Below are 26,732 nucleotides of genomic sequence, written 5' to 3' on the forward strand. Positions count from 1 at the left end.
GGTTCAATGTAATTACATTGAAATGACGTGGAAACAACGTTGATTCAACCAGTGTGTGCCCAGTGGGTAGAGTACCATACCATCTTTTGAGTTTTGTGGTTATCATTTTGTTACTGGGGTAATGGGGAAGGGGTATAATTGGGGTGGAGGGTGGAGGGGGTATAATTGAGCTACCCTTTGGTACTTTGGTACTTGGGACTTACGTCACCCATCCTCAGAAGTTTAATGTGTGTGCATGTTTGTGAGAGAATGTGTGTGACTCTCTCTCTCTCTCTCTCTGTGTCTCTCTCTCTCTCTCTCTCTCTCTCTCTCTCTCTCTGTGTCTCTGTGTCTCTCTCTCTCTCTCTCTCTCTCTCTCTCTCTCTCTCTCTCTGTGTTTGTGTGTGTATGTGTGTGTTCGTGCATGTGCAAGAGAGTGTGTGTACGAATATGTGCAGAAGTAATCCTGGGCCCTAGTGATTCATGTGGTTAAATGTATTGTTCCATTTCCTCACACCAGCCCTCAGTGTCTCGTCGAGCATTAGAAAGCTTTAAATGGCTACCACATGAAAGGCTTCGCTGCCTTGTTTGTGAGGAGGCTCTTCTCTCCCAAACCCTTGGGGTGCTTATTGGATGCAGCTCTTGCATGTTAGCCATAGTCGTCCATGTTGAGTTGCTCTGCTGACGAGGCTTTGGTCAATAACTGTCTGCTGTGAAGTCTGGTGTCCATGTCGTGATCAGCTATAGGGTTTGGTTTATTCATCTCAGTGGTGGTGCTCCGCGCTGGTTCCTTTGGCTGGTGGCTGTGGCTTAGTTTACACGTCAGCTAGCTACAGAGCTATCTGTAAGAGTTGCATATGAATCTACTTTATGAACAAGAGGAAAATCCTCCTTTATATTCACCAATAGCGCTTTTAATAGACTGACCGCTTTGACCAGGGTAAGCCGTTTAAGTTTGGTACACTGCTACTTTGGGAGAATGATTGAGTTTGTTCTCTGTTTCACACGCTGACGCACAGTCTCACCCATACACACACACACATTGACGCACAGTCTCACCCATACACACACACACACACACACACACACACACACACACACACTGACGCACAGTCTCACCCATACACACACACACACACACACACTGACGCACAGTCTCACCCATACACACACACACACTGACTCACAGTCTCACCCATACACACACACACACACACACACTGACGCACAGTCTCACCCATACACACACACACACACTGACGCACAGTCTCACCCATACACACACACACACTGACTCACAGTCTCACCCATACACACACACACACACACACACACACACACACACACACACACACACACACACACACACACACACACACACACACACACACACACACACACACACACACACACTGACGCACAGTCTCACCCATACACACACACACACACACACACACACACTGATGCACAGTCTCACCCATACACACACACACACACACTGGCTATACAACGAGTCACACACTGCGAGAGAGCCGCACAACTCTTCCCTAGTCATCCATCAGTGTCACACAAGAGGTTTTCCCAGCTCTGTCACGTCTGGGTGACAGCCTTGACAGCCAGCCGCATCTGTGCAAACACAACAGCCCCTCAACGCTTGGGGAAAACATGATCACAACCAATCATACACCTACAAAATCCAATGTACTAGAGCCCAGTGACTAGCCTAGCACCACGTACAGCCAGGACCACACAGCAGATGTCTTACTGAGTCTTACAGCCCTCCAGGTAGAGCTGAAGTAGATCCAGCTTGGTGGTATGTCATCACTAAGACAACATCTCTGGCATATCAGATGATGCATATTGGGAAAGACAAACAGTGAGGGAAAATGTATGCATTACTCAGACTCTCTTGCACTGTCATCTGATTAGGGCAAACTGTTTGATGACGACGTCTGTTTGAAGGGACATGATGATAATAGGATGATTGATTCTGGCAGCCAGCCAGAACTGCAGAGCTACTCCCTTTAAAAACAACAGTTCTGTGGTCTACAGCACGAGGAGCAGGTGGTCCGGAATCAGGGGCTTTCCTGTGATGCAGCATGCGGTGGTGGTGGTGTGTGTGTGTGTGTGTGTGTGTGTGTGTGTGTGTGTGTGTGGCGTGCTAGAGATTGGTGGTGGTCTCTCCATTTGTCTCCATGGTGTTGGTGGTTCCCCCTGTTTGACTTTGTCTGCCCAGCCACGCTTTCACAGTGGGATTAATATTGTCTTAACAACACTCCCAGTGAACGCATGGTGTGGATGGACTGAGCTCACGTCATGCTCCTGTTAGCAGGCAGAGGTAGCTATGGTTTGAATGGGTCTGTGGGTGGGACTTGGGCTGAGGCTGTGACTGTGGGTGGGAATGGGGCTGAGGCTAATGTAGCATCGTGTGAAATATGTGGGAGAAGAATAAGGATAAGGATGGATGCTAGAAGAAGTAGCATCTTCTTCACAGAAGGGCAACACTTTTTCCTCTGGCCACCGTGAGAGTGGGGAAGTGAGCAAACCATCACAGGCAAGTTCCTAAACCTCATCCTTTGGTGAATCTGGTATGTTCCGTTAGTAAATCAAACCTTCCGTCAATGGGCCACTTACTGGACTGAAGACTGAGACGCCACAGCAAGATTCCAACCATTCTAGAACGCAGGTAGAAATATGCCTCTGTGGTTCTGAGTTATACACAGACAATATGAAAGGCCTATTTACGATGTCATTGGCGCAGAGGTGACAGGCTCACCGTGTCCATTAGCTCCATGAATGAAGGAGTGAGCTCACTGTCTGTGTCTGGTTAGGTACTTTGTGCTGGTGGCGGTCAATGGAGCCGTTCACAGCAGCTGGTGGAATTTGGGCCTGGTGTGTCAGAGCAGGCGTTAAGGACACAGTGGGGCTTGAGGCTCTAGTCTAGGTGTGCATCCTAAATGGCACCCTATTAGTTACCTGGTCGAAAGACAAGTAATGCTCTATATAGGGAATAGGGTGACATTTCAGACGAACTCTAGCTTGTGGTTGAGTGTATTAGAATGAAGGGAGCTAAGGACAGAAATCTGCAGGTTATATAGTGTGACAGAGAGAGAGAGAGAGAGAATGATCATGAATTATGACATGGAATCAGCAGGCCCACCAGAGCGGGCCAAGCCCATGAGGAATCCCTGCCTGCCTGTCACTGAGGGGATTAGTACAGCTAATCAAAACAGTGTCTTCTCCACCCGACAACCCCACAGCATAGCAAAACACACAAGGCCTTCTCTTCCCGGGGTGGTCTACACTGATGTTTGATAGTGTTACACATCACATGCACACACAGAATGTACAGAAAGTAGTCAGACCCCTTGACTTTTTCCACAATATGTTATGTTATAAGCTTATTCTAAAATAGATTAAATTGTTTCCCCCCCCCCCTCATCAATCTAACTACAATACCACATAACGTATTTTTTTGAAAATTTTGCACATTTATAAAAAATATCACATTTACATAATTATTCAGACCCTTTACTCAGTACTTTGTTGAAGCACCTTTGGCAGCAATTACAGCCTCGAGTCTTCTTGGGTATGATGCTGCAAGCTTAGCTCATCTGTATTTGGGGAGTTCCTCCCATTCTTCTCTGCAGATCCTCTCAAGCTCTGTCAGATTGGATGGGGAGCATGGCTGCTCAGATATTTTCACGTCTCTCCAGAGATCGGGTTCAAGTCTGGGCTCTGGCTGGGCCACTCAAGGACATTCAGAGACTTGTCCCGAAGTCACTCCTGTGTTGTCTTGACTGTGTGCTAAGGTTGTTGTCCTGTTGGAAGGTGAACCTTCGCCCCAGTCTGAGGTACCGAGCACTCTGGAGCAGGTTTTCATCAAGGATCTCTCTGTACTTTGCTCCTTTCATCTTTCTCTCGATCCTGACAAGTCTCCCAGTCCCTGCTGCTGAAAAAAACATCCCCACAGCATGATACTGCCACCACCATGCTTCACCGTAGTGATTATGCCAGGTTTCTTCCAGATGTGATGCTTGGCATTCAGGCCAAAGAGTTCAATCTTGGTTTCATCAGACCAGAGCATCTTCTTTCTCAAGGTCTGAGAGTCCTTTAGGTGACTTGTGGCAAACTCCAAGTGGGCTGTCATGTGCCTGTTACTGAGGAGTGGCTTCCGTCTGGCCACTACCATAAAGGCCTGATTGGTGGAGTGCTGCAGAGATACTTGTCCTTCTGGAAGGTTATCCCATCTCTACAGAGGAACTCTGGAGCTCTGTCAGAGTGACCATCAGGTTCTTGGTCAACTCCCTGAACAAGGTCCTTCTCCCTGATTGCTCAGGTTTGGCCGGGCGGCCAGCTCTAGGACGAGTCTTGGTGGTTCCAAACTTCTTCCATTTAAGAATGATGGAGGCCACTGTGTTCTTGGGGACCTTCAACGCTGCAGACATTTTTTGGTACCCTTCCCCAGATCTGTGCCTCGACACAATCCTGTCTCGGAGTTCTACGGACAATTCCTTCGACTTCATAGATTGGTTTTTGCTCTGACATGCACTGTCAACTGTGGGACCTTATGTAGACAGGTGTGTGCCTTTCCAAATCATGTCCAATCAATTGAATTTACATCAGGTGGACTCCAATCAAGTTGTAGAAACATCTCAAGGATGATCAATGCAAACAAGATGTCTCATAGAAAAGGGTCTGAATACCTATGTAAATAAGGTATCTGTTTTTTATTATTAATAAGTTTGCAAACATTTCTAAAAACCTGTTTTTGCTTTGTCATTATGGGGTATTGTGTGTAGATTGATGAGGAAGAAAACGTATTTAATACATTTTAGAATAAGGCTGTAACGTAACGAAATGTGGAAAAAGTCAAGGGGTCTGAATACTTTCCGAATATACTGCATGTATATTTGCACTCCTCTGAAAGCACCTGCACATACACTGTCCCCCCCCCCCTCCCCCCCCCCACACACACACACACACATACTGTACACAAACATTGACACACCATTGATTCTTGCTGTAAGTGCATACAAATAATTTGCCACACATAGCTAGCTATGTACTTTTCTTCCTCCCCTTTGTTTTTGTATTGGCTTGTTCATCATCCCTCCCAAGTATCTCCACAGCCACACTGCTACATTTTCAGTTTTATTTTGAATATTTATATTTGACTAATTTATTATCACTTTATCTACACTGTATGTCTTTTTGACCAATACAGATAAAAGGTATCAGGAGATTCTGGCATAACGTATCTGTTTACCAAAAATGGATCCAAAAAAGGATATACGCGTGTTGAGGAATCTGTTTCCAAGTCTACCAAATCCAGCATCATCTTTGACATTGGATGTTTTAATGCCGTGTTTTGAGATGTAGATTGTGTGCTATCGTCTACTGTGTCCGGTGGTTAGATTACTGTATAAGGTCACTTTTATTACGATGTGAAGGTCACGATGGAGATAATGCTGCATGGGCAATTCCACGGAAACTGAGTGAATAATAATAACAATAATAATGTACAAAACACATTTACTTGAAGAACAGTGCAGATTGGTTTGGTAAAGTTTGGTAACAGAATGACAGTTTGTGTGGTTTGTTCTGTCATTCTGTTACCGAACTTTGCATCTATCTCAGCATCATTCTGTTACCTTGAAATTTGCCCATATGCTACTATATCATCAATGTTACTCATTCATCAAACAACCACTGAAAATAGAAAGTCCAAGAAAAGCTAAATTCTTTTCCTTCCAGCTAGCAACTTTTTCAATGATGTCACAACAGTGGAGAAGGACTACATGCATCCAGCACGGTCCCACGGTTCATTTGGGAGAGATCTGTAACTATGACTCAGTCATCGCTAATTGACCTTGAAATACCAAACCACACAAGCTCGCTTTTCAGACCGGGGGTGTGCAGCTCTCACGTCCCCTTTAGAGTGGTCAGGAGCTATACCAAACACACAAGAAAGGCCAGTCAGGCCCGTGCCCTATGGTCCGGTCCCCAAGGAGCCTGTATGCTAATCCTAGGCTTCCCTCAGAGCGGACTGGGCCTGGGCCTGGGAAAAGCCGTGCTCTGCATGGCCCCTTTCCAATTGTTTTACAGCACTGAGCATGCTTCACACCACGGCCAACGTGTGATTATACAATAATGTGGCGAGGCCAACGCATACTTTTTTTTTGGTGTTAAACCCGTTCATTTAGGATTTTGTCGTACACGTCCTCGCCGAGTTGTAGAAACCAGAAAACCCTGAAATTGTACTGTTTACATGTAACCCTTCAATATTGTAGCTCTCGCAGCCATAGAGGATGACAAATGCCTCCTGGCATTTGCTTCATTTTGTTTTGTGGCAGTGTCGTCTCGTGCTTCTACCATGCATTTAAGGTTATTTTCTAATTACGGGCTATTTTATGGTGTGGTGGAATGTTCTGGGGAACAGGGGGTTTGTGCGGCTGTGTGTTTGATGGAGGTTGGAACATGGTGGGGTCACCTCTGCACCCTGCTGCAGATAAACTACCTCAGCAACGGAACGCCGCGATCCCGACTCCCAGGGATACCGGAGCAGAGTGCTCTCAGACATACTGTAAGCCTATCATCAGATCCTGGAATGAACTACATACACAAAGTAGAGGAGAGATGATATCAGTGAGCGATTTGGTATCTTCCTTTTTTTTAAACTTGTACAGGCCTGCACCTCAATTAATGACGATAGGATTGCATCAAAGTGAAACCTGTTAGCTTTGTGGTCAGGCTTTCACCTCACCACAGCTCGTGACTGAGTGAAATGTTTGCAATGATTATGTGGCTCTGGTGGTTTGGTTTCACATCAGGTTCATAGCTAGTATGTTGAGCTCCAGTTGTCACTGTAAAAACACCATCTTGTCACGTTGCCTTCATGGAGGATACATTACTCTGTGTGCTGTGGATGTGAAACATGCTGATGGACAGAGCCCTTATGAGGCTCCTCTTCAGGTGACAAATCTGAACTGCTCTGATTGGGCAATTAAAACATGGGATGATTGAGAGGGACAACTAGAATCTACAGCTCCGAGAGCTGCTGCACGTCACTGATCAATGACTACAAGTAAGCTGCTGACAGTAGAAATGAGCACAGTACCTGAGAAATGACTGAGCAGCATCAGCTTCAAAACACCATCTTGTCACGTTTTTGCAAAAATTTAAACATCACAATATACAATATGATGTTTTTGTCAATATATTGCATTCAATGGGAAAAGATGAGTCCCACATGGTTGATATTTTTGTCAATGCATTGCATTTACTGGGAAGAGATGAGTGTCACAGAGTTGCCGTTTTTGTTAATGCATTGCATTCCATTTGAAAAGATGAGTGTCACAGGGTTGACAGACGGACACACTCATAGACAAGCAGGCAGGCAAACAGTTTCACCAAGTCAATCTAAAATATTGTGAATGATATCCTCTTTATAAGGCTCTTAGTTTCTACATTTTCAAGTGCTTTTGGTCCAATTGAATTCATATTTCATATGTCGGGTCATGACCATCCTCTGGTAACAAATATGTAATACTTAGCAATATGCAACCTTTTTAACCCTTCAGAAATTCCCCTTTCCCCTCCATTTAAGTTCCTTCATTTATTCATAGGAAGCGGAAATACAGTGCAAGGCCCACAATGTACATTCTTTAACAATACCCTGAATTTACTGTTCCACAGAGGGTTGAATCAAGTGTTTTTGTGTAACTGCAGGGAGAAAATGAAGGACCATGTTGAGAATGAATTAAGCCACTTCCCATAGCCACAGGAAGCTGAACTTAAACAGAGGGCATCCCTATAAGGTCCCAATGGGTTGTTTGGAAGGACAGTTGTCTAGCAGAATCACAGTCTTTGGGGGGGTTCAAGGTTATGTGAGGGTTGTAGGTAAAACTTTCTATGGAAGAAGGCCTTGTTCTCTGTGAAGAGTTAATTTCACATGGTCACGTGTAGGCTTGCATTCATCGTGTGCTTCTGCTGAACGATCCCATACATGAGTTGTGTTTCTAGACTCAACTGTTCTTCCGATGTCACATAATGGCGCCGGAGGGGAGGGCTGCCGTCTTATCCGCTCTTAACCAACCATGCAATTTTGATTGTTTTTTCGTGTTGTTCGTAACTTGTTTTGTACATAATGTTGCTGCTTCCGTCTCTTATGACCGAAAAGAGCTTCTGGACATCAGAACTGGGATTGTTCACCTCAAATTGGACGATTCTTCTTCAATGAGTCGGGTGGGATGGATATAATACAGACACCCGACCAGGCCCAGATCCCCGTGATTCGCTGGAAAAGGTTTCGTGGAAAGAGATCAGGATGTCTTGTGAGGATCAGGGGACGAGTGGCTAATCTGCCCTGGCCTTCCGTTCTACCAGCTAACGTTCAATCGCTGGAAAATAAATGGGACGAACTGAAAGCACGTATATCCTACCAATGGGACATCAACAACTGTAATATGTTTCACCGAGTCGTGGATGAACGACGACATTAAGAACATACAGCTCGCGGGTTATACACTCTATCGGCAGGACACAACAGCAGCCTCTGGTAAGACACAGGGCGGGGGCCTGTGCATATTTGTAAACAATAGCTGGTGCATAATATCTAAGGAAGCCTCAAGGTTTTGCTGTCTGAGGTAGAGTATCTCATGTTATGCTGTCGACCACACTATCTACCTAGAGAGTTTTCCTCTGTATTTTTCGTAGCTGTCTACATACCACCACAGACTGAGGCTGGCACTAAAACCGTACTCAATGAGCCACTAGAGATGGCGCTCCTAGTGGCCGGAGACTTTAAAGCAGGGAAACTTAAATCAGTTTTACCTAATTTCTATCAGCACGTTAAATGTGCAACCAGAGGGAAACAAATTCTAGACCACATTTACCCCACACATAGACGCGTACAAAGCTCTCCTTCGCCCTCCATTTGGCAAATATGACCATAACTATATCCTCCTGATTCCTGCTTACAAGCAAAAATTAAAGCAGGATGCACCAGTGACTCGGTCTATAAAAAAGTGGTCAGATGAAGCAGATGCTGCACTACAGGACTGTTTTGCTATCACAGACTGGAACATGTTCCTGGATTCTTCCGATTGGCATTGAGGAGTACACCACATCAGTCACTGGCTTCATCAACAAGTGCATTGAGGATGTCGTCCCCACAGTGACTGTACGTACATACCCCAACCAGAAGCCATGGATTACAGGCCACATTCACACTGAGGTAAGGGTTTAGCTGCCACTTTCAAGGAGCTGGACTCTAATAGCAATCCCGCTATGCCCTCCGACGAACCATAAAACAGGCAAAGCGTCATTACAGGACTAAGATCGAATCGTACTACACCGGCTCCGATGCTCGTCGGATGTGGCAGGGCTTGCAAACTAGCAAACGTTCAACACCATAGTGCCCTCAAAGCTCATCACTAAGCTAAAGACCCTGGGACTAAACACCTCCCTCCTTAACTGGATCCTGGACTTCCTGACGAGCCACCCCCAGGTGGTAAGGGTAGGTAACACCCCATCTGCCACGCTGATCCTCAACACGGAGACCCCTCAGGGAAGCGTGCTCAGTCCCTCCTGTACTCCCTGTTCACTCATGACTGCATAGCCGGGGACGACTCCAACACCATCATTAAGTTTGCCGATGACACAACACCGACAACGATGAGACAGCCTATAGGGAGGAGGTCAGAGACCTGACTGTGTGGTGCAAGGACAATAACCTCTCCCTCAACGTGATCAAGACAAAGGGGATGATTGTAGACTACAGGAAAAGGAGGACCGAGCACACACCCATTCTCATCGATTGGGCTGTAGTGGAACAGGTTGAGAGCTTCAAGTTCCTTGGCATCCACATCACCAACAAACTAACAAGACAGTCGTCAAGAGGGCACGACAAAACCTATTCCCCTGAAGGAGACTGAAAAGATTTGGAATGGGTCCTCAGATCCTCAAAAGGTTTTACAACTGCACCATCGAGAGGATCATTGCCTGGTATGGCAACTGCTCGGCCTCCGACCGCAAGGCACTACAGAGGGTAATGCGTACTGCCTAGTACATCACCAGGGCCAAGCTTCCTGCCATTCAGAAACTCTATACCAGGCAGTGTCAGAGGAAGGCCCTAAAAATGGTCAAAGACTCCAGCCACCCTAGTCATAGACTGTTCTCTCTGATACCGCAGGGAAAGTGGTACCTAAGCGTCAAGTCTAGGTCCAAGAGGTTTCTAAACAGCTTAACCTCCAAGCCATAAGACTCCTGAACAGCTACTCAAATTGCTACCCAGACTATTTGCATTAATAGTACCTCCGTGACAGTACCCCCCCCCCCCCCCCCCCCCCCCGACGCAATGCACAAGCAATGCAATGACACCGGCCTCGAGGACGATCACAGGAACGCACTGCGGGTCAAACAGGACCCGATGCAGCTGCTGAAGTTGCGTCGTCATTGGACGGGCTAGTTGTTGCTGCCAAAGTTGTGGCGGCGTAGTTCGGACCAGTAGCAGTGGCGTCGGACGGCCCAGTTGTGGCATCGTCGGACGGACCAGTTGTAGCTGCTGAAGTTGTGCCATCGAACACACCTGTTGTGGTGAAGTCAGACGACTCAGTTGCAGCTGCCGAAGTTGCAGCGGTGCCGGACGGACCAGTCGCAGCGTCGTTGGACAGGTCATTTGCGCGGTCTCCCTCAATATTTGATTATTCTGTCACGCTGGTATGAGAAGATTCGGGAGACAAGCACAGGAATGTGTAATGTTTTTTATTCAGCCCTAATGACGGCATGCCGTGTAAAGGCAAGGGGACGAAGACCAAACAAACATGTAACAAAACACAGGGTTGAAACCCAAACAAAAGAGCGAGGAGTACCTCGAATAAATAACACAAGCGCACAATGGTTATCACACGGGCCGAGACCCATAATCATCTGCGCAATCCACAAGGGCACAAAAGCCCAAAACACACAGCACAGGTACTCACACACACCAACGGACATAGTAACAATAATCAACACCACCATGGTGAACATATATACAAATAAAATCAGTGGGAATTGGGGCCAGGTGTGCGCAATGAGAGTTCCGGGGGGATCCGTGAATCTGTTGTTGATTTACTTCTGTGTTTTAGGTCGTTGTCATGTTGCATCACCCAACTTCTGTTGAGATTCAATTGTCGGACAGATAGCCTAACGTTCTCCTGCAAAATGTCTTGATAAATTTGGGAATACATTTTTCCGTTGATGATAGCAAGCTGTCCAGGCCCTGAGGCAGCAAAGCAGCCCCAAACCATGATGCTCCCTCCACCATACTTTACAGTTTTGATGAGGTTTTGATGTTGGTGTGCTGTGCCTTTTTTTCTCCACACATAGTATTGTGTTCCTTCAAAACAACTCAACTGTAGTTTCATCTGTCTTCAGAATATTTTGGCAGTAGCGCTGTGGAACATCCAGGTGCTCTTTTGCAAACCACAGGCAATGTTTTTTTTAGACAGCAGTGGCTTCTTCCGTGGTGTCGTCCCATGAACACCATTCTTGTTTAGTGTTTTATGTGTCGTAGACTTGTCAACAGAGATGTTAGCATATTCCAGAGATTTCTTTAAGTCTTTAGCTGACACTCTAGGATTCTTCTTAACCTCATTGAGCACTCACTGTGCTTTTGCAGTCATCTTTGCAGGACAGCCACTCCAAGGGAGAGTAGCAACAGTGCTGAACTTTCTCAATTTATAGACAATTTGTCTTACCATGGACTGATGGACATCAAGGCTTTTAAAGATACTTTTGTAACCCTTTCCAACTTTATGCAAGTCAACAATTCCTAATCTTCTGATATCTCTTTTGTTTGAGGCATGGTTCACATCAGGCAATGCTTCTTGTGAATAGCAAACTCAAATTTTGTGAGTGTTTTTTATAGGGCAAGGCAGCTCAAACCTACCTCTCCAATCTCGTCTCATTGATTGGTCTCAAGGTTAGCTGACTCCTGACTCCAATTAGCTTTTGGAGAAGTCATTAGCCTAGGGGTGCACAAACTTTTTCCAACCTACACTGTGAATGTTTACAAGATGTATTCAATATAGACAATAAAAATATTAGTTTAAGCACACTGTGTTTGTCTATTGTTGTGACGTAGATTTCTTCTATTTTAACCTTAGTTTAACTAGGCAAGTCAGTTAATAAGGATCCGCCCCTTTTTTAAAACATTTTCGCCTGAAATGACATACTCAAATCTAACTGCCTGTAGCTCAGGCCCTGAAGCAAGGATATGCATATTCTTGGTACCATTTGAAAGGAACACTTTGAAGTTTGTGGAAATGTGAAAGGTATGTAGGAGAATATAAAACAATACATCTGGTAAAAGATAATAAAAAAAAAAATCAACTGTTATTTTGTATTTTTTTGTACCATCATCTTTGAAATGCAATAATGTATGTGCAATATAGCCTAGGTGCAATATACATTTTGGCCACTAGAACGCAGCAGCGTATGTGCACAATTTTAGACTGATCCAATTAACTATTGTATTTCTGTTCGAAATGTTGTATCAAGACTGCCCAAATATGCCTAATTTGATTATTAATAACTTTTTATGTTAAAAATTGTGCACTCTCCTCAAACAATAGCATGGTATTGTTTCACTGTAATAGCTACTGTAAATTGGATGGTGCAGTTAGTTTAACAAGAATTTAAGCTTTCTGCCAATATCAGATATGTCTATCTCCTGGGAAATGTTCTTGTTACGTACAACCTCATGCTAATCGCATTAGCCTACGTTAGCTCAACTGTCACGTGGAAGGGACACCGATCCCAAATAAGTTTTTAAGAACAAATTCTTATTTACAATGATGGCCTAGGAACAGTGGGCTAACTGCCTTGTTCAGGGGAAGAATGACAGACTTTTACCTTGTCAGCTCGGGGATTCAATCTAGCAACCTTTCGGTTACTGGCCCAACGCTCTAACCACTAGGCAACCTGCCGCCCCGATGAAGATCAGATCAAATTTGATGACGATTTTATGCAGAAATCCAGGTAATTCTAAAGGGTTCACATTATTTTTCTTGCCACTGTACAGTTGAAGTCGGAAGTTTACATACACTTAGGTTGGTGTCATTAAAACTCGTTTTTCAACCACTCCACAAATTTCTTGTTTGTGGGTCAGAAGTTTACATAGGCTAAGTTGACTGTGCCTTTAAACAGCTTGGAAAATTCCAGAAAATGATGTCATGGCTTTAGAAGCTTCTGTTAGACTAATTGACATAATTTGAGTCAATTGAAGGTGTACCTGTGGATGTATTTCAAGGCCTACCTTCAAACTCAATGCCTCTTTGCTTGACATAATGGGAAAATCAAAAGAAATCAGCCAAAATCTCAGAAAAAAATGGTAGACCTCCACAAGTCTGGTTCATCCTTGGGAGCAATTTCCAAATGCCTGAAGGTTCCACGTTCATCTGTACAAGCAATAGTACGCAAGTATGAACACCGTGTGACCACACCGCCGTCATACCGCTCAGGAGATTAATGTACTTTGGTGCGAAAAGTGCAAATCAATCCCAGAACAACAACAAAGGACCTTGTGAAGATGCTGGAGGAAACAGGTAGAAAAGTATCTATATCCACAGTAAAACGAGCCCTATATTGACATAACTTGAAAGGCTGCTCAGCAAGGAAGAAGCCACTGCTCCAAAACCTCCATAAAAAAGCCAGACAACGGTTTGCAACTGTACATGGGGACAAAGATCGTACTTTTTGGAGAAATGTCCTCCGGTCTGATGAAACAAAAATAGAACTGTTTGGCCATAATGACCATCATTATGTTTGAAGGAAAAAGTGGAAGGCTTGCAAGCCGAAGAACACCATCCCAACCGGGAAGCACGGGGGTGGCAGCATCATGTTATGGGGGTGCTGTGCTGCAGGAGGGACTGGTGCACTTCACAAAATAGATGGCATCATGAGGTAGGAAAATTATGTGGATATATTGAAGCAACATCTCAAGGCATCAGTCAGGAAGTTAAAGCTTGGTCGCAAATGGGTCTTCCAAATGGACAATGACCCCAGGCATATTTCCAAAGTTGTGGCAAAATGGCTTAAGGACAACAAAGTCAAGGTATTGGAGTGGCCATCACAAAGCCCCGACCTCAATCCTGTAGAAAATTTGTGGGCAGAACCGAAAAAGTGTGTGCGAGCAAGGAGGCCTACAAACCTGAATCAGTTACACCAGCTCTGTCAGGAGGAATGGGCCAAAATTCACCCAACTTATTGTGGGAAGCTTGTGGAGGGCTGCGTTTGACCCAACTTAAACAATTTAAAGGCAATGGTACCAAATACTAATTGAGTGTATGTAAACGTATGACCCACTGGGAATGTGATGAAGGAAATAAAAGCTGAAATAAATCATTCCCTCTACTATTATTCTCACATTCTTAAAATAAAGTGGTGATCCTAACTGACCTAAGACAGCGATTTTATCGATGATTAAATGTCAGGAATTGTGAAAAACTGAGTTTAAATGTGTAAACTTCCGACTTCAACTGTATATCTTTATATAATGGAAATGTAAAAATTATTAAACATTTTTGCTTGTTTGTCCCTCTGATTTGAATTTAAACGTTGTCCTGTGAGACTTTGTTTGCGTCAGTGGCGAACTAGGCCCCAGCTGACCCCTGTAATGGAAAACATCTAGAGCCTCGATTGGATTCGGGTCACATTTATGATCTGAAACCATCGCTCCATTCCCAATAAAACAGGGCTATTGGGAGATCCAGGCCGTATTGTGGTGCTCCATACTGTATTTATAATGATAATGATAATGATATGTTTCATTTTGTTCGCCTCGCTCATCTTCATTGGGTCTTCTGTGAACTGATTTACCTTGAAGTTACATGAACGAATTTGAACTTTATGAACTGTTGCTTCACAGGCATCTCACGCAGTGCATATATTGCATTGGTAGTATATCTTGTTGCATGTCAACTACTCACATGCAGTGGACCACAACTCCAAACTCAGTCAACTTTATGTCTGAATGATCTCTCTGTATTGAGTAAATATATGGCGCTATATTACCGATCAGCATGACACCTTCATTCGCTAGTGATGATATTGTTTTTTCCTACGCAAAGCCCCAATCTGTTTTTCCATGTCCTTTACTTTTCTGAACATTACTGTCATTGAGTTCATATATAGGTTTCTCCTCTGATGGTGCTGACGGTTAGGAAACAATAAAACCCTCGTCCCCCTCCCCTCAGCCCTTCAGCCCTGTGTCACTATGCAACAGAGTCCCAAAACACCAAAACAAGGGGGCAACCCTATTAAAAAGGGTCCTATTCCACACTCTTCAGGCGTTTATCTCTTGGAATCTTCTGGAATCTTCTGTGTGGCCACATGGATCCAGACTGACTGGGAGACGGGTGAGGGAAGAAGGAATGAGAAGGGAGGCTCAGTGAGACTGACTCTGGTTGAGCTCCTCTTACTGAATCCTAAAGATGGATCCCTGAAAAAATGCCTGCCTGCCTCCATGGCTGTATTGCGTGACTGAGACTGCTCCGCTTCCCATCATCCAACACATGGGACTAATTTACCCTCGCGGGCCACAAAGATGGTGCCACAAACATCAGGCAGGCCCCCTCAGGAAGAGAAGACAGGGAGAAGGGAAGAGAGGAGAAGAGAAAAGAATGGGAGAGAGGATCTTGATTCTAGCATCACACCATGTCAGTGTCCATCCCAGAGGACATTTTGCAGGAACCAGCTCACACTTGATCATCATTATATTTTGCCCTGTGGTGAACATAACAAAATGTCACTGGTTTATGACAATTGTGGTACAAAGGCATTCCATGGATCACATTGAATGATGCCGTGACATCTTGTTGATTTCATTTAAGATGATTCATTGTGCTGTAGTTTTGATGGACTTTATAGCACTCAATATAATTTAGTACTTTGAGACCAATACCTACTTCCTTTAATACCTGTCTCCCTGTGTGTTAGAAACAGAAACAAGAGAGAGAGAACAAGAGAGAGAAAGACAACAGTGAAAACAGTGAATGGACAGTGCAGTGATTGTGCTGCCTGGCTGCACGCTGGACGATGGTTGTTCAAACAATATTGAGCTGAAATGTCACCAGCCCTCCACAGAGAAAAGGGCCCGCTGACAGCCTGGATAAACAGTGTCGTTCTTTCACCCTGTAATCGCATGTTCACTTAAAAAGTGCTTCCAACAAATTCCATGTGCATTCGGTCATTCTTGGGTCTCAGTCAGCAGTGGTCATGGTGTGTTTTCCCCACGTTGTTACAGTGACAGGAGAGTCTCTCGCTCTCTCTCTTGTCCTCCAGGGAAGGGTGGAAGGAGGAAGGTGGGGACGGGTGGATGGATGGAGGGAGAGAAGGATGGAGGAGAGAATTAAAAGCCAGATTCACATGAAGAGGTTTGACATTCCTCTCATCATATGAGGTTTATTGGTTTATTTGGATCCCAATTAGCTTTTGCAGAAGCAGCAGCTATTCTTTCTGGTCCACAAAAAACACAACATGACAAGTAACAAAAAACACTGATATACAAACAACTTAACAAATAATGTGTGTGTTAGAGTGCCTCTGTGCGTCCCCTCACAGTCCTTGCCAGTTCATGAAATGTTGTTAACTCTTTTTTTTAATGGTAATTTTGCTGTTTTTCTTGAGTAATTAGAGATGTAAGGGAGTTCCATGCGATCATGGCTCTGTATAATACTGTGTGTTGCCATGAATTCGTTTTGGACTTGAAGACTGTCTTGTGGGATATGTATGGGTGTCTGAGCTGAATGTTATTTCATTATGCAGACAATCTGGAATTTTTGTCACAGTAATACTTATCATAAAAACTAGAAGAGAAGCAGTTCATCTCTTGTCAACCATCAACCAGGAAAGACTGGCATGTATGTTGTTGATGTTGGTCTGTATGTGCAGTTAAATGCAAGGTGTGCTGCTCTGTGTTGAACCAGCTGCAGCTTTGCTAGGTCTTTCTGTGCTGCACTTGACCATATTACTGGACAATAATCAAGATGGAAGACCAGAACCTGAACAACTAGAACAGTTCATTTGGTGTCAAAAACACAGAGCATATCTTTATAACAGACATACCTCTCCCCATCTTCACATCTTCACAACAACTTTGTAAATATGATTTGACCATGATAATTGACCATGCAATGTTATACCTAGGAGTTTAGCTTTCTCAAATTGCTCAATGGTCACACCCTTTATGTACATCTCCAGTTGAGGTTTAGGTCTTAGAGAATGTTTTGAACCAAATACAATGCTTTTAGTTTTAGATGTATTTATGACCAGTTTATTTTTAATCACCCATTCTGATACTGACTGTAACTCCTTATTTCACTGAGCTCACTGGCTTTGGGTGTTGAAATGTAGAGTGTGGAATCATCCTCATACATAGTCATTCTAGCTTTTATGTTAGACCAGTGGCAAATCATGTGTGAAAACAGAGAAGAGTAATGGCCCAGGGGAACTGCCCTGAAGGACACCGCACTGTACATATCTGATGTTAAGTGAAGCTTCCATTGCTAATTTATGATCAATAACATCAAAGGCTGCACATGAAGGGATGGAAATCAAACAAAATATTTGTCAAACTACCCCAACAGATTTTTTCAAACATCCCATGTCACAGATGTTGGACCTGAATGTCACCTATGCTTGTAGAAATCATGGTATACGAGCGCAGCACGTCACTAGATTCCAATAATAGTACTGCTGCACATGATGAGAAGAAAACAATATCCATCCATCCCTGCCACCACTTGTCATTCCTACTCCCTGTAAAATGTTTCCTACTCCCTGTAAAATGTTTCCTACTCCCTGTAAAATGTTTCCTACTCCCTGTAAAATGTTTCCTACTCCCTGTAAAATGTTTCCTACTCCCTGTAAAATGTTTCTTACCCCTGTAAAATGTTTCCTACTTCCTGTAAAATGTTTCCTACTCCCTGTAAAATGTTTCCTACTCCCTGTAAAATGTTTCTTACCCCTGTAAAATGTTTCCTACTCCCTGTAAAATGTTTCCTACTCCCTGTAAAATGTTTCCTACTCCCTGTAAAATGTTTCCTACCCCCTGTAAAATGTTTCCTACCCCTGTAAAATGTTTCCTACCACCACATTATTCTAATTTGATGGTGAGCCATCACTCTTTACATCCTCCTTCAATACCTTTGGTACACTTCTCTCTCTGACTATCCCTCTGTCTCCCTTAGGTGTGGTCCGACAAGTGAAGCCTCTGATTGGCCCGCTGAACATGGTATTGAAGCTGGCTATGAACTACGTCACCTCTGGGGTGGTGTCTCATCGGAACATCGTCAGCGTCCACATCTTCGTCTCCGAGTTCTGGTTCTGAGTACAGGACACACACCAACACCACCTCACATAGCCATACTGTTCTACCACAGTACTACCAACACCACCTCACATAGCCATACTGTTCTACCACAGTACTACCAACACCACCACACATAGCCATACTGTTCTACCACAGTACTACGAACACCACCACACATAGCCATACAGTTCTACCACAGTACTACCAACACCATCACACATAGCCATACAGTTCTACCACAGTACTACCAACACCACCACACATAGCCACACAGGTCTACCACAGTACTACCAACACCAACACACATAGCCATACAGTTCTACCACAGTACTACCAACACCACCACACATAGCCATAAAGTATTTCCACTTACACACTACTACCACACAGTACAACCACAGTCCTATAACTTTACCCTCCTAGCATGAAGAGAAAGGAGATTGCTGAGTGCATGGAGGAGAAAATGAAGATTATTTAGGTGTATAACTAAAAGGATATGAATATCATTGGAGGGTCCAATAAAGGGATATCCTGATACAACCAACACACATTTTAATAACTTTAGTTAACTTTCATTCCTTTTCGATGAAGATAAACAGACCACTAGCTGCTTAGTTGCTTTTGTTATTGTATGAAACTAAAGCACTTCCCAGTAAGTTTACCTGTAATATAAGTAGATGTAACAAGCCAAGCCATGAGTGGATGCATGCATCTGACCTACGGAACTTGACGTGAAGACTCATTAACTGTATCATATAATGTAAGCATGCTGTCATGCCCAAGACTATAGAATGTGATTGTGAATTGAAAGTGCATGCGTAGACATGGAGATGTGAAAAGCCATTGGAGGATTCAACAGTTGAATGTAACACTAACCCTTGAGTAATGATGTGTATTACATTTCATTATCTTACTGTATACATTGCGAAAGGTGTTTCGGTACTAAATAAACCGTCTTGTTTTTATTTTTGAAGCATTTTAATTGTGTGTTGGTAAGTGAAAGCTTCAGATTGGTTGATGAATTTAACTTGCGTACGTTTGAAGGGAAAGTGGGACAGAATTCATTATGGGTACATTGGTTGAAAAAGGGAGTCGGTGGAGAGAGGAGGGGTACATAGGAACCAGGGACCACATCCCCAATTAGGTTTTTCACTGAACCAGAAGGGGTCTCTAATCTATTCCCTCTAAGTCAGGCTAATGGACCTAACACAGAGCAGTGGAACAGAGCAGATGTCAGTAATTGTCTAACGATGAGGCTGTAATCATCAGTTTGGCTGAGGCCCTGGCAGAGCCTCCAAATGCTTCAAAGACAATGGAGGAAGGAGGGCCATCCATCAGGATCCCAGCCCATCTACAGGATCCCAGCCCGTCTACAGGATCCCAGCCCATCTACAGGATCCCAGCCCGTCTACAGGATCTTAGTCCGTCTACATGATCCCAGCCCGTCTACAGGATCCCAGCCCGTCTACAGGATCCCAGCCCGTCTACAGGATCCCAGCCCGTCTACAGGATCCCAGCCCGTCTACAGGATCTCAGTCCGTCTCCAGGATCTCAGTCCGTCTACAGGATCTCAGTCTGTCTACAGGATCTCAGTCCGTCTACAGGATCCCAGCCTGTCTACAGGATCTCAGTCCGTCTACAGGATCCCAGCCCGTCTACAGGATCTCAGTCCGTCTACAGGATCTCAGTCCGTCTACAGGCTCCCAGCCTGTCTACATGATCTCAGCCCGTCTACAGGATACCAGTCCATCTACATGATCCCAGCCCTTCTACAGGATCTCAGCCCGTCTACGGGATCCCAGCCCATCTACAGGATCTCAGCCCGTCTACGGGATCCCAGCCCTTCTACAGGATCTCAGCCCGTCTACGGGATCCCAGCCCGTCTACGTGATCCCAGCCCATCTACAGGATCTCAGTCTGTCTACAGGATCTCAGTCTGTCTACAGGATCTCAGTCCGTCTACAGGATCCCAGCCCGTCTACAGGATCCCAGCCCGTCTACAGGATCCCAGCCTGTCTACAGGATCCCAGCCATCTACAGGATCTCAGTCTGTCTACAGGATCTCAGTCCGTCTACTGGATCTCAGTCCGTCTACAGGATCTCAGTCCGTCTACAGGATCTCAGTCCGTCTACAGGCTCCCAGCCCATCTACAGGATAAAAGCCTGTCTACTGGATCCCAGCCCATCTACAGCATCCCAGCCCGTCTACACGATCCCAGCCCGTCTACATAATCCCAGCCCGTCTACATGATCCCAGCCCATCTACAGGACAGTGCCTGTTTACACTGACAGCTCTAAAGGTACTGAGGAGGAGGGGGTAGATACAGTATATATACAAAAATATGTGGGCACAACTTCAAATTAGTGGACTTGACTATTTCAGCAAAACCTGTTGCTGACAGGTGTATAAAATCGAGCACATAGCCATGCAATCTACAAGGACAAACATTAGCAGTAGAATGGCCTTACTGAAGAGCTCAGTGACTTTCAATGTGGCAATGTCATAGGATGCCACCTTTCCAACAAGTCAGTTAGAGCTGCCCCGGTCAACTGGAAGTGCTGTTATTGTGGGAACGTCTAGGAGCCACAACGGCTCAGCTGCGAAGTGATAGGGCTCACAAGCTCACAGAACGGGACCTCTGAGTGCTGAAAGTGTAGTCCATACCGAGTTCCAAACTGCCTCTGGAAGCAACGTCAGCAAAATAACTGTTCGTCGGGAGCTTCATGAAATGGGTTTTCATAGCCGAGCAGCCGCACACAAGCGTAAGTTCACCATGCGCAATGCCAAGCATTGGCTGGAGTGGTGTAAAGCTTGCTGCCATTGGACTCTGGAGCAGTAGGAAACACGTTCTCTAGAGTGATGACTCACGCATCCCCATCTAGTAGTCTGATGGACGAATCTGGGTTTGGCGGATGCTAGGAGAACGATACCTGCCCCGGTGCATAGCACCAACTTTAAAGTTTGGTGGAGGAGGAATAATGGTCTGGTGCTGTTTTTCATGGTTCGGGCTAGGCCCCTTTGTTCTAGTGAAGGGAAATGTTAATGCTACAGCATACAATTACATTCCAGATGATTCTGTGCTTCCAACTTTGTGGCAACAGTTTGATCGAAGGCCCTTTCCTTTTTCAGCATGACAATGTCCACGTGCACAAACCAAGGTCCACACAGAAAGGTATGGACCATGTAGCACTACATGACCAAAGTATGTGGACACCTGCTATATTTCATTACAAAATCATGAGCATTAATATGGAGTTGGTCCCCCCTTTGCTGCTATAATAGCCTCCACTCTTCTGGGAAGGCTTTACACTAGATGTTGGAATATTGCTGCGGGGACTTGCTTCCACTCAGCACAAGAGCATTAGTGAGGTCCGACACTGATGTTGGGCGATGAGTTCTGGCTCGCAGTCGGCATTCCAATTCATCCCAAAAGTGTTCGATTGGGTTGAGGTCAGGGCTCTGTGCAAGCCAGTCAAGTTCTTCCACACCGATCTCGACAAACCATTTCTGCATAGACCTCACTTTGTGCACAGGGGCATTGTCATGCTGAAACAGGAAAGGTCTTTCCCTAAACAGTATGCAAAACTTGATTTACAGAAAGTATAAGGAAACTATCCTAGTTGTTTAAACACGTAAAAAAATGTATATGCAGACTTCCTATTAAAGACTTTAACGTGTTATTAACAATTATATATAAAAAATAGTTTTAATGTGCTGTATGTATACAGTCAATTGTGTGTGTGTTTGCAGGACAGTAAACAGAAAATAATGAACAGAACAGCCCTGCATCACCGGACGTGCTACCTTGTCCTGGACCTGCTGTTTTCGACTCTCTTTCTACCGCACCAGCTGTTTCGACCTCTGAATGGTCAGCTATGAAAAGCCACCTGACATTGACTCCTAAGATACTGAGCTGTTGCACCCTCTACAAGCAATGTGATTATTATTTGACCCTACTGGTCATCTATGAACGTTTGAACATCTTGAAGAACAATCAGGCCTTAATGGCCATGTACTCTTATAATCCCCACCCGGCACAGCCAGAAGAGGACTGACCACTCCTCAGAGTCTGGTTCCTCTCTAGGTTTCTTCCTAGGTTCCTCCCTTTCTAGGGAGTTTTTCGTAGCCACCGTGCTTTACATCTGCATTGCTTGCTATTTGGAGTTTTAGGCTGGGTTTCTGTACAGCACTTTGAGATATTTGATTTGATTGATTGATTGATAATGGCATTAATCCCACTGAGCAAAAATATAAATGCAACATTAAACATTTTAAAAGATTTGACTGAGTTACAGTTCATATATGGAAATCAGTCAATGTAAATAAATCTATGGATTTCACAAGACTAGGAATACAGATGATGGTCAGAGATACCTTAAAAAAATGGATCAGAAAACCAGTTAGTGTCTGTTGTGTACACCATTTGCCTCATGCAATGCGACACATCTCCTTCGCATAGAGTTGATCAGGCTATTGATTGCCATGGAAGAACTGTGACATTTTCAGCTTCCAGAAATTGTGTACAGATCCTTGCAATACGGGGCCGTGCATTATAATGCCGTAACATGTGGTGATGGTGGAGGATGAAAAGCATGACAATTGGCCTCAGGATCTCGTCATGATATCTCTGTGCATTTAAATTGCCATCGATAAAATGCAACTGTGTTTGTTGTCTGTAGTTATGCCTGCCCATACCATAATCCCACCACCAACATGGGACACTCTGTTTACAACGTTGACGTCAGCAAACCGTTTGCCCATACGACGCCATACACATTGTCTGCCATCTGCCCGGTACAGCTGAAACAAGGCTTCATCTGTGAAGAGCACACTTCTCCAGCATGCCAGTGGCCATAGAAAGTGAGCATTTGCACACTGAAGTCAGTTGTGACGCTGAACTGCAGTCAGGTCAAGATTCTGGTGAGGACGACAAGCACACAGATGAGCTTCCCTGAAACGGTTTCTGACAGTTTGTGCAGAAATGTTTTGATTGTGCAAAGTTTCATCAGCTGTCCGGGTGGATGATCTCAGATGATCCCGCAGGTGAAGAAGCCAGATGTGGAGGTCCTGGGCTGGCTTGATGTACTGCCAAATTCTCAAAAACAACGTTGCACGCGGCTTATGGTAGAGAAATTAACATTACATTCTCTGGTAACAGCTCCGGTGGACATTCCTGCAGTCAGCATGCCAGTTGTATGCTACCTCAAAATTTGAGACATCTGTGGCATTGTGTTGTGTGACAAAACTGCACATTTTAGAGTGGCCTTATATTGTCCCCAGCACAAGTTGCACCTGTGTAATGATTATGCTGTTTAATCAGCTTCTTGATATGCCACAGCTGTCAGGTGGATGGATTATCTTGGCAAAGGAGAAATGCTCATTAACAGGGATGTAAACAGATTTGTGCACAAAATTTGAGAGAAATAAGCTTTTTATACGTACATATGGAACATTTCTGGGATCTTTTATTTCAGCTCATGAAACATGGGACCAACACTTTACATTACATGACACCTATGAGCCTCTCTGTTTGGGCTCCTGGCATGCGAACCTGGCTTCATCCTTTTCACTCTCCCTAACCGTAATGGTGTACATTATGTGGTCTCCGTGCTTGGAGGTTGAGGTGCTGGGGCTGTCTGCATCATCTGATGCTTTGTCGTGCTGCACTGGGGTAGATGGGGAGGGTTTGCTGGGATCTCCCTGGGGCCTGGGGTGGAGGGCCAGGGGGGGCTGCTCTACCTCTGTTGCTGCTGAGTTGGAGGGACCTACAATGCACGAGGCAATCAGGACAGGTGGTGAAATTGAGGCCCTTGCTCAAATTGTCTCGTGCAGTAGTTTAAACCACCTCCAGTTCTCAGCAGTGGCCTCTCTTAAAATGTAACTTTGTAACTTACAGTAATAATCTTAGTTGGGTTCAATATTTTATTAATTGAAACAATAATATTGGAGAACAAAAGCAATGAGTTAGCAGATTATAAAACAACAATGACATTACAATTACACCAAGGTTTCCATGACCCATCCAATGTTTATTACCTTGTACTTATTCTTTACATTCTCCCACTTCTTTGAGGCCTGCCCACCTGTGAGCCTTCCCTCCAGCACCATCCTCTGAACAATTGTCCTATAAATAATGACAAAGCATTTGCACATATTAATTAATCATACATATTAACAAACAGACAGCACAAATATTATATTTTAAGGAACTTCGAGGCAGGGAAGCGAATCCGGTTCGATTGGCATAAAAGGCAAACACCCTCCGCATCGCACCACTTGGTGAAAATTGTAACGTGGCTCACGGCTACCATCCCACTTCAGACACCAATGTAGCAAATGACAGGGCAGGGCAGGGAAGCGAAACCGGGTCGCTGGTGTGAAAGGCACACACCCTTTTCCTTATACGCCATATTGTTACCAATATAAAACATTTATTATAACGCACTGCTAATCCATTGCTTATTAGTTATTGTGTTAAAAGTTTAATTTGAAGTTCTTAGTATTGACTCCCATCCCACTGTTCCACTAACTCCCAGCCCAGCCTTTCAGCATTCCTTTTCCCTGTGAACAACTCCTCATTTGCTGCTCGAAGGTTAATACGGATTTTGGTCTCCTCTCCTGACCATGTTGTACACAGAACACAATACAATTAACCTTGGGTGTTAATTTGACAGTACCAATCTATCTAATTATAATATGATTACATGTCTACTTAAATTAGCTATATAATTATTCATATATACATCTGCTCTATGATAGCTAGTAAATGAAATAGCTAGCTAGCTGACGTTAGCCTGCCTAGCTGGATCATCTGAAGGAAAATGTGTTATTTCTACATTTTCCAAAAGTTAACCAAACAAAAACATCATATTACTTTTACGAGATGTGTTTGTGCACTCGTGCATTAGTACCACAATTTCCAACTTATTTACATTTGTTTTTACTCACACTTGTATGTTGATTTCTTGATGTTGGTATTAAGTTTTGGCTGACTTTTCTTAGCGGATGTACAATCATTGCAAATTGAATTACAGGCCGTTTCAGCCCCGGAGGGAACAGAATAGTACACTCGCCCTCTCGATCAAAAACGAGGGCTGAGGGATTTACGCTGCCAATCTCCCTTGTTTGGTTAATGGTTTGGACAAGCAGCAAAGATGGCCACGGGGATTCCCCCAAGGGGATAAGGCAAGGGTAAGTGGAGGAGGGTGTGTATTTTACATGTTTGGACCGCAGCCAAGGTGTGTGTGTGTAACTTTCCCTCTCCCTTGGACCAGCGGGTTCACAGTGAAACAAAATGGTTGACACAAGAAGCTATAAAGACGTGCCCACAGAGGTAGAGGCATTTAGCCAATCTGGAAGGACATTACAAACCGTCTGACGTGGGGACTATTTAAAGGTCGTGGGGACTATTTGAAGATGGACTGCGAGAGAGTATATCCGAACATGTACAGTATGATAGGCTGTACAGCTTGTACTGGACAGAGTATAACGTGGAGGAGGAGGACAGGATAGATTCCAACAAGCTGAATAGTCTGGACAGTAAGAAAGGCTGGGGCAGCAGTCCCTACTCCCTGTACTGCTGCACTACAAAACCACACACATGTGTGGGGACAAATGAGCAAACATCTCTTGCCAGATTCCCTCTGCGAAGCCAAGACGAAGCTCCTATGACTAACCAGCTAGCATGGGCCGTGGGCCTGATCAGTTGACATAATGGCAGGGGAGCAGAGCAGCAGGGAAGACCTGTGTGGACTGGACTGGTTTGGCTTGTTTGTTTGTGTACTCTGCTGTGGCACTGTGGTGGTCAGGGCTTTCTGTGTGTGGTCATGGTGGTGTCTGGCTCATGGAGGAGAGAGGAAGAGGTGCGGGGGCTGAGGTGACCTGATGCCCGGTCTGGAGGACTCAGTGTAGGAAGAAAGGCAGAGGCAGGAGCCAGGACAGACACAAGGGCCCAGGGAGACACGTGCTAGGGCTGACTCCTGCACTCGCCTGATCCCGCTTTTTCCTGGCGACCGACCCTGGCCACCACAGCAACACATGTTATAGGATATAAGTGAGTTCTTTTAATAAATGTTGGGGTATTTCTTTATTTTTTCTCAAGATTGCAAACCACTGTTTCTCATTACAGAAAACACAAAAATGTTGCTGTTAGATGGATACTACCAGAATGCCAATGTCCTGCCCTCATCTATATTTCAGTTACTAGACCTTACAGTAGTTTTTCATCCGTTCTGAAGATGACAGGTTAATTGTTATGATTTAAAAAATAAGACATTTGGTTGACAGCTCATTCAGATATATTCCTCACAACTTTGGACACTTTTGTGTAGTGACTGACACCCAGTGATATGATGCCCTAATTCCCTGTGGTTGTATCTACTACGAAATGTAATT

At 44.5% G+C, this 26,732-nt stretch overlaps 1 protein-coding gene and 1 long non-coding RNA gene across 2 annotated transcripts in view; one reads left to right on the forward strand and one right to left on the reverse strand.

The window, feature by feature from the left end:
* Positions 1 to 19,302, forward strand: part of LOC110521391 (fibulin-1) — a 44,113-nt gene extending 24,811 nt beyond the window's left edge. Inside the window, exon 17 of the mRNA XM_036968911.1 lies at positions 18,216 to 19,302. Coding sequence (XP_036824806.1) covers positions 18,216 to 18,355 — 140 coding nt within the window. The 3' untranslated portion in view covers positions 18,356 to 19,302. The remainder of the gene's footprint in view (positions 1 to 18,215) is intronic.
* A 4,484-nt stretch (positions 19,303 to 23,786) lies between these two features.
* On the reverse strand, positions 23,787 to 25,473 carry LOC110520943. Its single transcript, XR_002473057.2, has 3 exons — positions 25,287 to 25,473; positions 24,375 to 24,462; positions 23,787 to 24,103 (listed from the first exon to the last, which is right to left on the reverse strand). It is a non-coding gene; the product is annotated as an uncharacterized LOC110520943 (long non-coding RNA).
* Positions 25,474 to 26,732: the final 1,259 nt, after the last annotated feature.

The sequence above is a fragment of the Oncorhynchus mykiss genome, chromosome 30 (genome assembly GCF_013265735.2).
Source record: "Oncorhynchus mykiss isolate Arlee chromosome 30, USDA_OmykA_1.1, whole genome shotgun sequence".
Taxonomy (NCBI): domain Eukaryota; kingdom Metazoa; phylum Chordata; class Actinopteri; order Salmoniformes; family Salmonidae; genus Oncorhynchus; species Oncorhynchus mykiss.